Source organism: Bombina bombina, chromosome 5 (genome assembly GCF_027579735.1).
Source record: "Bombina bombina isolate aBomBom1 chromosome 5, aBomBom1.pri, whole genome shotgun sequence".
NCBI lineage: Eukaryota > Metazoa > Chordata > Amphibia > Anura > Bombinatoridae > Bombina > Bombina bombina.
This window is the reverse complement of record NC_069503.1, coordinates 533597071-533610128: the sequence shown is the minus strand read 5'-3', so window position 1 is coordinate 533610128 and position 13058 is coordinate 533597071. Positions and strand designations below refer to the sequence as shown.

General features: G+C 40.3%; 1 protein-coding gene across 1 annotated transcript in view; it reads right to left on the bottom strand.

The window, feature by feature from the left end:
• Positions 1–2579: 2579 nt before the first annotated feature.
• Positions 2580–13058, bottom strand: part of LOC128661538 (olfactory receptor 1496-like) — a 32498-nt gene continuing 22019 nt past the window's right edge. The window contains exon 2 of the mRNA XM_053715784.1: positions 2580–3520. Within this exon, the coding sequence (XP_053571759.1) occupies positions 2580–3520 (941 nt within the window). The remainder of the gene's footprint in view (positions 3521–13058) is intronic.

Sequence of the window (13058 nt, the reverse complement as noted above, 5' to 3'; positions counted from 1 at the left end):
CTTTTGGCTTTGAGGGGGAGCCAAGTCAGCCACGAAGGGTCGATGTCTTTACCCTCCCCCCAACACAATATCAGGCCAGTCATGGCTTTTCCACACAGGGGATGTCACAAGATATGCAAACTGGACAGGCTGAGTGGTCACACACTAGTCATCAATGGGACTACCAATCCAGCCTGAGACCTCCACCATCCGCTTCCCTTGGGAGACCTGCACCATCCGCTTCCCTTGGGAGAGCTCCACCATCCGCTTCCCTTGGGAGAGCTCCACCACTCTCAGATGAGCATATAGCTGAGGTTGTCCCTGAAGCACCAGCAGCTGAAGTTGTCCATGAAGCACCAGCAGCTAAAGTTGTCCCTGAAGCACCAGCAGCTGAAGTTATCCATGAAGCAGATGCAGCTGAAGTTGTCCCTGAAGCACCAGCAGCTGAAGTTGTCCATGATGCACCAGCAGATAGAGCAGAACCTGCACTGCTGCTCAAGAGCCTGTAGATCCACTGTATTCTCCCCTGGGTGAGGAATACATTTCACTCCAGAGGAGGCTCATAACAAGCTGCAAGAGCATTCAAAGAGGCCAACAGAGGTTTCACAGGAGCCAAGAGAGGTTACCCCAGCGTAGCATGGAGCTGCAGAGGGACATTGCAGCCTCATTAAATGGAATTGTACAAAATTAGTCTCAGATGATGAGAATCCAGTCTGATATGCAGATGCAGATGGACAATAGAGGTCGGGCACAAAACCAACTCTCCGGTGTGTTGGTTGAGCACTTCACACACCAGCAGGACACTGCCTCCAGCCTTTCATCTGTGGCCAGCACTCCAGCAGAATAATCTGAAGCTTCCCAAACCAGGAGAACCAGGAAATCCACTCCAGTCACCTCTGCCCCCTCATCCAAGAAGCCAAAAAAAAAAAATATTCTTATAGTTCACCATAAATCTTGTCCTCTGTTATTTACCATATAATTGTCATCCACATCCATGTGAGGGCTGTTTTAGTACACTAATATTGTTAAAACATATTGTTTCTGACATATTCTTGTACTATAACTCCCATCCACAATAGTTGGTTCTGATGGGTACATATAGTAATATTCAATTGTAAGATGTAAATCAATGTATCTCACATCCAATATAAATTGACCCATTGGTATATATAGCAGTGATGTTACTGATAGGGTGGGCATTATCAGGTGTTTTAAGTCTGCAGGTGAGGGTTGTGGTGTGTGTGATTGGTTTGACACAATTGCAAAGAGGCAGCCTTCAAGAAGGTGTTAGAAATGATCATATGAGCCATCCTAGGTTTTACTTTCAACTAAGAATACCAAGAGAACAAAGCAAGTGTTCTAATTAAATCTTAAAGTAGTTTGAAATAACATGCCCTATTTAAAAGAAGAAGGTTTTCTTTGGACTTGACTGTCTCTATATATTTTTTGGCATCAGTGCCAAGCTGTGTTAGCATTAGAATAAATTACACTCCAGTGGGTTCTAAAGAGATGAAGGTAATCCAATTGATAGTAAATAAGCAAGTATATGTCCACAATGTGATAAAGTACCTACAAGCTCAATCCATTTGATTATGTTGTGGCTTCAAACTATTTCAAATACACAAATAAACCTTAAAAAAGAAATATCATAGTATACTGTCTCTTTAACCTTGAGATGCTGCTGAAATGTATGTGTTTGTTAAGGCTTCCAGAGAGTTACGTTGTTTTTTTTTAGTCAGTGCAAGGGCTCCTGTGCCTGCAATTTGTGGCGAGATGAGAATGGAGTAGATTTTCTGAAATCTGCGCGCATAAGTCCTTACGCTGTATATTGGATACCAAACTGCGCGTATTTTGTATGCCAGTCTATGGGTAAAAAAATTACAGACGAAGGCAGAAATATACGCGCGTAACTTCTATGTTACGCCGTATATGTGATACCAAACCAGCACAAAATTTGGCATCGCCGGCTTTTGCGGGCGATGCTGCATATCGGATCGGGCCCTAGGACAGCTAGGATTGGCTGAATAATGGGAGGAGGGTCACATAGAGCAATAAAAGGCTTGGTTTGATCACTTGTTATTTATATATATATATATATATATATATATATATATATATATATATATATATATATATATATATATATATATATATATATATATATATATATATATATATATATATATATATATATATAGGAAAAATGGGCAGACACTCAAATGATTGAAATCCAGAAATACTTTACTTCATGGGCAGCAGTACAGACATAGCAACGTCTATCTATTATTAAACTAAAATAGCTATCATCTATAGATGTATATCATCATCTATAACTATATTTTTAAAAGGTATTACTAAAAAAAAATCAAATATATTACTATGCATTTATCTAAATGATGATGATTACTAGTACTAATATAAATTCTTTTGCTAAAGTTTTTATATGAGATGCCATTACAGTTAAATGAGATATATATGTATGTACTGCATATGTATATTATACATAGGAAGTGCATTACAATTATTATAAAAGAAACACATTTAAGCATAGAGATAAATGTCATCTTACCTGTATAATAGCACATGATAATGTTTAGTATTTATTTAATTAAAATTCTTTTAATGGACTCCAAAACCTCTTTATTTCTCAAGCTATAAACCAGCGGATTTACCATGGGAACCACACCAATGTAAATCAAGGAGAACAATTTATCTATTTCCAGGGAATTTTCTGACTTCGGTTTCACGTTCAAGCTAATACAAGTTCCGTAAAACAGTACAACAACTGTAAGATGGGAGGAACAGCTGGAGAACGTCTTGAGTCTTCCAGATGATGATCGGATCTTTAGGATGGTAGATATGATACAGATATAGGAAATCATTATAAGGGTAAATGGAAAGAAACCCAATACTGTGGTTTCCACTGGTACAAACAAATTAATAATATATGTGATATCACTACAAGAGAGCTTCAGGAATATAATTATATCACAAAAGAAATTGTTGATTTGTTGTTTATTACAGAAGGTTAAATGAGACACCATGAAAGAGAAAACAGATGCATTCAGAAAGCCACCAAACCAAGAAACAGTGATGAACAGAGCACACACCTTTTTACTTATGATAAGAGGATAATGCAGTGGGACACAAATGGCTACATAGCGGTCATAAGCCATGGAGGTCAGCAGGAAAAATTCTGTATCAATGCAGAATCCAAACAGGAATATCTGTGTTATGCAGCCTGAGAACGTAATGCTGGTGTCACCTGTGATAGTGATGGCCAACAGCTTTGGCAAAAAAGCAGATATATATATAATGTCCTGGACTGATAGGCTGCACAAGAATAAATACATTGGTGTGTGCAGCTGGGGCACCAGGGACACAAGTGTGACAATAGTAACATTTCCAAGTACAGCCAATAAATACATAAGCAAAACACCAATGAAAACCACAAGTTGGTTGTTATCGGATAAATTAAATGTCTTTAGATAGAATTCTCCCAATAATGTGCTGTTAGTAAGAGACTCACTTGTGATTTTTTCTAAGAGATGAAAATAAAATATATTTGTATCTAAGTGATATTTTTAGCTGATTGATGATTTTTCCTACACATTAAACATACACAACTGCTTTACTACATTGTTGTATTACAGTGAATTGGTAAATTGTAAGAATGATATGTTTCTTCCCACTCAAATGCTTTAGTTGGTGTAGAAGAGTAGACTTCAGGATGCCTATGGTTTTATGACTTTAGAAAAAATGAACTTAATTTTTTTTTAGATCTGAATTAGAAATAATTTTCAAACAAATCATATTACTCCTGTATCTATTTATGCACATAGACATGTAAGTACATAAATCTGTATACATATTGTATATGTATCTTATTTCTTGAGATGTGCAGAAAATACATTTTTGTTTCAGATTAAATTTTCTTTGCCTCCAAATGTTTGGTGGCTGCACTATTCGATATTCATTTAGTTTAAAATGAAATTAAGGCTGAATTTTAGTAAAACATTTAAATGTCATTTTCATTAAATAAATGTAAATGTTTCAAAGCTACAGGTGAAAAGTTTACCTGTAGCTACAATATTTACCTTAATGCGCTCTGGCGAGTAACCGCTGTGTTAACTGTGTGATAGACAGTACACACCTTGTAATTACAATATTTTCTGGAGTCCTCCTATAGAAAACATATCAGCAGAGTTTGAACTTTATTAGAACAGATTAGCACTTTGATTTTTGCAATTGTAATTCAATGGTTAAACTCCAACAACCATTTTCCTTATTTCAGAAACAATCTGGACTTGAGAATATACAGTATATATTTTTGAGGTTTTTTTTACTTTTCACCCATCTGGACTTGAGTTTGAAAACAGCAGGGCTTACCACTGTCATTTGGTTACCAAAATCTCTTGTTTGGTTACAGAAGAAAAGATAAGATAACAAACTTAAAGTTAGGGACAGGTATGTTGCATGATTAGGCTTGTAAAGCTGCCATGATTTCTTTCAGTTTTCAGAATGGGAAACGCCACAAAATTTAGAATAAAATTACAGATAAAGGGACAAAATTAATAACTATGGCAATGTTGTTTTACTATGCACAATCATTTTATACTACAGTCCGAAGTGATTACTGTTCCTTTAAGACATTTTTGCACATGTAAATTAATTTGCACAGAAATGCACATTGTTTAGACTAGACATGTGCACGGCTAAAAAATTTGGTTCGTTTTCGGTTCGGATCGATTCGGACTTTTCGAATTTCGTTTCGGATCGAATCGGATTCGGCAAAATTTGAATAAATTCGTTTCGGATTTATTCGGATCCGAATAAATTCATTTCGGATTTATTCGGATTCGGCTGAATTCGGTTCTATTCCGTTCCGAAATTCGGTATGTTTTTAGTACACTAACACCCATTTAGTACACTAAGTCACTAACACCCATAAACTACCTATGAACCACTAAACCGAGGCCCCCCCACATCGCAAACCCTATAATAACATTATTTAACCCCTAATCTGCCGATCGGATATCGCCGCAACCTACATTATAGCTATTAACCCCTAATCTGCTGTCCCTAACACCGCCGACCCCTACATTATAGTTATTAACCCCTAATCTGCCCCCCCCAACGTCGCCGCAATCTAACTACAAGTATTAACCCCTAATCTGCCGACCCGATATCGCCGCCACCTACATTATAACTATTAACCCCTAATCTGCTGTCCCTAACACCGCCGACCCCTACATTATAGTTATTAACCCCTAATCTGCCCCCCAACGTCGCCGCAATCTAACTACAAGTATTAACTGCTAATCTGCCGACCCGATATAGCCGCCTACATTATAGCTATTAACCCCTAATCTGCTGTCCCTAACACCGCCGACCCCTACATTATAGTTATTAACCCCTAATCTGCCCCCCCCAACGTCGCCGCAATCTAACTACAAGTATTAACCCCTAATCTGCCGACCCGATATCGCCGCCGCCTACATTATAGCTATTAACCCCTAATCTGCTGTCCCTAACACCGCCGACCCCTACATTATAGTTATTAACCCTTAATCTGCCACCCCCAACGTCGCTGCAATCTAACTACAAGTATTAACCCCTAATCTGCCGACCCGATATCGCCGCCGCCTACATTATAGCTATTAACCCCTAATCTGGTGTCCCTAACACCGCCGACCCCTACATTATAGTTATTAACCCCTAATCTGCCTCCCCCCAACGTCGCCACAATCTAACTACAAGTATTAACCCCTAATCTGCCGACCGCAAATCGCCGCCACTATAATAAATGTATTAACCCCTAAACCGCCGCACTCCCGCCTCGCAAACACTATAATACATTTTATTAACCCCTAATCTGCCCTCCCTAACATCGCCGCCACCTACCTACAATTATTAACCCCTAATCTCCCGCCCCCAACGTCACCGCTACTATAATAAGGTTATTAACCCCTAAACCTAAGTCTAACCCTAACACTAACACCCCCTAACTTAAATATTATTTAAATAAAACGAAATAAGTTTACTATAGTTAAATAAATGAATCCTATTTAAAACTAAAGACTTACCTGTAAAATAAACCCTAATATAGCTACAATATAACTAATAGTTACATTGTAGCTATTTTAGGATTTATTTTTATTTTACAGGCAACTTTGTATTTATTTTAACTAGGTACAATAGTTATTAAATAGTTAATAACTATTTAATAACTACCTAGCTAAAATAAATACAAATTTACCTGTAAAATAAATCCTAACCTAAGTTACAATTACACCTAACACTACACTATCATTAAATTAACTAAATAAATGAATCATATTTAAAACAAAATACTTACCTGTAAAATAAACCCTAATATAGCTGCAATATAACTAATAGTTACATTGTAGCTATTTTAGCATTTATATTTATTTTACAGGCAACTTTGTATTTATTTTAACTAGGTACAAAAGCTATTAAATAGTTATTGACTAATTAATAGCTACCTAGTTAAAATAATTACAAAATTACCTGTAAAATAAATCCTAACCTAAGTTACAATTAAACCTAACACTACACTGTCATTAAATAAATTAACTACAAGTACCTACAATTATCTACAATTAAATAAACTAAAGTACAAAAACCCCCCACTAAATTACAAAAAAAAACAAACACTAAATTACAAAAAATAAAAAAATATTACAAGAATTTTAAACTAATTACACCTAATCTAAGCCCCCTAATAAAATAACAAAGCCCCCCAAAATAAAAAAAATGCCCTACCCTATACTAAATTACAAAAGTTAACAGCTCTATTACCTTACCAGCCCTGAACAGGGCCCTTTGCGGGGCATGCCCCAAAGAAAACAGCTCTTTTGCCTGTAAAAAAAAAACACAATCCCCCCCCCCACATTACAACCCACCACCCACATACCCCTACTCTAACCCAAACCCCCCTTAAATAAACCTAACACTACCCCCCTGAAGATCTCCCTACCTTGAGTCGTGTTCACCCAGCCGGGCCGAAGTCTTCATCCGATGGGGCAGAAGAGGACATCCAGACCGGCAGAAGTCTTCATCCAAGCGGGGCAAGAAGAGGTCTTCCATCCATCATACAAGTACCAAAATACAAACAAACACTAAATTACCAAAAATAATAAAATATTACAATAATTTTAAACTAATTACACCTAATCTAATCCCCCGACTAGCTATTAATATAGCTTCAATATAACTAATAGTTACATTGTAGCTATTTTAGGATATATATTTATTTTACAGGCAACTTTGTATTTATTTTAACTAGGTACAATAGCTATTAAATAGTTAATAACTATTTAATAACTACCTAGCTAAAATAAATACAAATTTACCTGTAAAATAAATCATAACCTAAGTTACAATTACACCTAACACTACACTATCATTAAATTAACTAAATAAATGAATCCTATATAAAACTAAAGACTTACCTATAAAATAAACCCTAATATAGCTGCAATATAACTAATAGTTACATTGTAGCTATTTTAGCATTTATATTTATTGTACAGGCAACTTTGTATTTATTTTAACTAGGTTCAATAGCTATTAAATAGATATTGACTATTTAATAGCTACCTAGTTAAAATAATTACAAAATTACCTGTAAAATAAATCCTAACCTAAGTTACTATTAAACCTAACACTACACTATCATTAAATAAATTAACTACAAGTACCTACAATTAAATACAATGAAATAAACTAAACTAAAGTACAAAAAAAACAAACACTAAATTACAAAAAATAAAAAAAATTACAAGAATTTTAAACTAATTACGCCTAATCTAAGCCCCCTAATAAAATAACAAAGCCCCCTGTTACAGAAGCATTAGTTATTTTGTTGTGAAGAGCTTATTTCCCAGCAGCAATGCCTGAACCAGCAAGCCAGCGCCTAAGAAGGGCTCCAAGAAAACCGTAACAAGTATCATTTCATAAAGAGTTAACTCTTTTTTTTCAGCTTTTAGAAACTATTGCCTAAATACACGTTTGCTGGCTTCAGCTCTAAGTTTAGTGATAACAAATCCCATTGTCTAATCACCTCTGGAGCCAGACTGCTAATTGATAAGATGAACTTGTAAACTTGTTATCTTAAGTACTGTAATCCTATTGTGGCCTGTCAAAAGACAGTGCTCTCTATCTAAATGTGTGATGGGGAATTTTGTGCTTCCCCCCCCTCTCCCCCTGGGAGTGCCCTGTGTGCATGTAACCTTAATAAAAAGCAGGCTGGGCATCCCAGTCCTGAGTTCTTGTTTGACCCTCAATCGCAGCGTTGACTCGTTTTTGTGGGCAGAAGGGTATCCTAGCTGTACTGCAGCTAAGGGAGATTATTCTATATTTGCGAGACTCATATAGAATACTATGGAAAGCAGCTTCTCCCCTCTTTAGCAATAGGGATCCAGGCTACTAAGCGGTCCATCTCTCAGCGAGACTAAGGGTAACCGTAACATTTGGCGGCAGCGGCGGGATTTTCCTGGATTTCCTAGGAGAGGTACAGAACGGATGGAGAGCGCTTACGAAAAATTGAAACGTACAACCCTAAAGGATTTACTTGAAAGCAGAGGGGGGTACGCCAGCAACCGGCCGAGGAGAGAGCTGATCGCAGAATTGACCGAACTGGATCAGAGCTTCACAATGGCGGAAACACCGACCACGATTAGTGACGAAAAAACCAGGATTGTTCGGGAAAGGCTCTCATTATACGGGCCGAACCCCTCCATGGAATTGGTACAGCAGTTGATGGCGGAGGCGGACGAGGATATACGAGAGACTCGAGCCCACGAACTCAACCTAGCGAACGCACATCGCAATGCTGAAGCCCCGCAGGTAATCATCCCTGTCGAAAATGCTGAGATGCCCAAGATACCCTATGCGGCATTTCGACCCTTCCTAGAGAGCGAGACAGGGATTGATGAATATTTGGCGGACTTCGAAAGGCAATGTGCCCTGCACCAGATTCCCAACAGAGAGTGGCCCACGATATTGTCTGGGAAACTATCTGGGCGAGCCCTGGAAGCCTTTCGTACTCTGGGTGCTGAGGAAGTGACACAGTATGAGCTAGTTAAGGAGACACTGTTGCGACGGTACGCTGTAACTGTCGCCCTATCCAACATACAAGCGGATACGGTAGCGAATGCACTAGTACAGGTGTTCTCCCGGGTAGGATTTCCAAAAGAAATCCTATCCGACCGAGGCACCCAATTTACGGCTGAATTGACCCAACAACTCTGGCAGGTTTGCAAAATTAAGTCCCTCCTGAGCTCCCCATACCACCCCCAGACGAACGGGCTGTGTGAGAGGTTCAATGGGACCCTCAAGCAAATGCTCAAGACGTTCACTCAGGAATACCGAGACTGGGAACGCTTCCTGCCGCACCTCCTATTTGCTTATCGGGAGGTGCCCCAGGAAACGACAGGGTTCTCTCCCTTCGAGTTGCTCTACGGAAGAAAGGTACGGGGACCCCTAAACCTGATCCGGGAGCACTGGGAGGGAGAGATGGAGGCTGATGGTGTCCCCATTGTGCCATACGTGCTGGAACTCAGGGACCGAATGGAGCAATTAGCCAAATCCGTGCGGGCTAATCTCCAGTTGGCCCAGAGAAGACAGAAAGTATGGTACGATCGGGGGGCCCGAAAGAGAATCTTCACCATAGGACAAAAGGTGTTAGTACTTAAGCCGGTGAAGACAGACAAATTGCAGGCGTCCTGGCAGGGTCCCTACCAGATCGTAGAGAAAAGGGGAGACACCACTTATGTGATAGCTAGCTGCCACGACAACAATCTTAGAAAGACATTCCATGTAAACATGCTCAAGGAATATTTTGAGCGACCAGAGAATGTGACGGCCGTATGTTGTTCCCCTCAGGAAGACCCCGACAGTTTACCCATTCCAGACCTATTAGAAAAGAGCCTCCCCACAGGTATAGTGGCGCAGGTTCAGATAGGGGACCGACTTAGCCCCACTGAAAGGGAGCAGCTCAACCAACTCCTCCAGTCCAAACACCTCACCTTCTCCCCGAAGCCAGGGTACACTACTTTAACCACCCACCAGGTAGATACTCCGGGACAAGCTCCCTTGCGCCAGGCTCCGTACCGAATCCCCGAAGCAGTTAGGACAGGAATGAAGAAGGAGATCGATGAGATGCTCCAGCTCAGGGTAATTGAGCCCTCCGATAGTCCCTGGGCCTCCCCAGTTGTCTTGGTGCCCAAGAAAGATGGGACCACCCGGTTCTGCGTAGACTATCGGAGGCTCAATGAAAATACTGTGACGGACGCTTACCCTATGCCCAGGGTAGACGAGCTACTCGATCGTATAGCCAGGGGAAATTACCTGACCACTATTGACCTCTGCAAAGGTTACTGGCAGATTCCCCTGGCCCCGGAGGCTATCCCCAAGTCGGCATTCGTCACCCCATTCGGCTTATATCAGTTTAGGGTAATGCCGTTTGGGATGAAGAATGCCCCAGCTACATTCCAGCGCTTGGTGGATAGGCTCCTGGATGGCTTCCAGAGTTTTGCTTGCGCCTACCTGGACGACATAGCGATCCACAGTGAGTCCTGGGAGGACCACTTAGCTCATGTGGGAATGGTTCTGGATCAGATCCGGGCTGCTGGCCTGACTCTGAAGCCAGAAAAATGCCACTTTGGGATGGCCGAGGTACAGTACCTGGGTCACCGGGTGGGGTGTGGAAAGCAGCGACCAGAGCCGGCCAAAATAGAAGCTGTCGCCAATTGGCCCACCCCCATCACTAAGACTCAGGTCCTAGCCTTCCTGGGCACGGCAGGGTACTATAGACGGTTCGTACCAGACTACAGCACACTTGCCAAACCCCTGACTGACTTGACCAAGAAGAACTTACCTCGACAGGTCCTGTGGTCTCCCCACTGTGAAACGGCTTTCCAGGCTCTCAAAAATGCTCTAATTAACGCTCCTGTCTTGGCGGCCCCAGCCCTTAACAAACGTTTTATCGTCCATACAGATGCTTCCATGTTCGGGCTGGGAGCCGTCCTCAGCCAAGTAGGCGAAGATGGAGGGGAGCATCCAGTTGCCTACATCAGCCGGAAGCTCCTGCCCCGCGAAGTCAGCTATGCAGCGGTCGAAAAGGAGTGTTTGGCTTTGGTGTGGGCATTAAAGAAATTGACTCCCTATTTATATGGTCAGGAGTTCACTCTGGTCACCGACCATAACCCGTTGGTGTGGCTGAACCGGGTCTCTGGAGATAACGGCAGGCTATTACGTTGGAGCTTATCGTTGCAACCCTTCAATTTCACCATTACTTACAGACCTGGGAAACAGAATGGCAACGCCGACGGGTTGTCCAGACAAACCGACCTCAGCCCCGCATAACCAGCGGTCTGGACAGCCTTAGTCTGCCCCGAAAAGGGGTCAGACCGTGTCTGCCAGAGTGTTCCACAGAAAGGGAGCACTGTTACAGAAGCATTAGTTATTTTGTTGTGAAGAGCTTATTTCCCAGCAGCAATGCCTGAACCAGCAAGCCAGCGCCTAAGAAGGGCTCCAAGAAAACCGTAACAAGTATCATTTCATAAAGAGTTAACTCTTTTTTTTCAGCTTTTAGAAACTATTGCCTAAATACACGTTTGCTGGCTTCAGCTCTAAGTTTAGTGATAACAAATCCCATTGTCTAATCACCTCTGGAGCCAGACTGCTAATTGATAAGATGAACTTGTAAACTTGTTATCTTAAGTACTGTAATCCTATTGTGGCCTGTCAAAAGACAGTGCTCTCTATCTAAATGTGTGATGGGGGATTTTGTGCTTCCCCCCCCTCTCCCCCTGGGAGTGCCCTGTGTGCATGTAACCTTAATAAAAAGCAGGCTGGGCATCCCAGTCCTGAGTTCTTGTTTGACCCTCAATCGCAGCGTTGACTCGTTTTTGTGGGCAGAAGGGTATCCTAGCTGTACTGCAGCTAAGGGAGATTATTCTATATTTGCGAGACTCATATAGAATACTATGGAAAGCAGCTTCTCCCCTCTTTAGCAATAGGGATCCAGGCTACTAAGCGGTCCATCTCTCAGCGAGACTAAGGGTAACCGTAACACCCCCCAAAATAAAAAAATGCCCTACCCTATACTAAATTACAAAAGTAATCAGCTCTATTACCTTACCAGCCCTGAACAGGGCCTTTTGCGGGGCATGTCCCAAAGAAAACAGCTCTTTTGCCTGTAAAAAAAAACACAATACCCCCCCCCACATTACAACCCACCACCCACATACCCCTACTCTAACCCAAACCCCCCTTAAATAAACCTAACACTACCCCCCTGAAGATCTCCCTACCTTGAGTCGTGTTCACCCAGCCGGGCCGAAGTCTTCATCCGATGGGGCAGAAGAGGACATCCAGACCGGCAGAAGTCTTCATCCAAGCGGGGCAAGAAGAGGTCTTCCATCCATCAGAAAAGTACAAAAAAACAAACAAACACTAAATTAGCAAGAATAATAAAATATTACAATAATTTTAAACTAATTACACCTAATCTAAGCATCCTACGAGCTATTAATATAGCTACAATATAACTAATAGTTACATTGTAGCTATTTTAGGATTTATATTTATTTTACAGGCAACTTTGTATTTATTTTAACTAGGTACAATAGCTATTAAATAGTTAATAACTATTTAATAACTACCTAGCTAAAATAAATACAAATTTACCTGTAAAATAAACCCTAACCTAAGTTACAATTACACCTAACACTACACTGTCATTAAATTAACTAAATAAATTAATCCTATATAAAACTAAATACTTACCTGTAAAATAAACCCTAATATAGCTACAATATAACTAATAGTTACATTGTAGCTATTTTAGCATTTATATTTATTTTACAGGCAACTTTGTATTTATTTTAACTAGGTACAATAGCTATTAAATAGATATTTACTGTTTAATAGCTACCTAGTTAAAATAATTACAAAATTACCTGTAAAATAAATCCTAACCTAAGTTACTATTAAACCTAACACTACACTATCATTAAATAAATTAACTACAAGTACCTACAATTAAATAC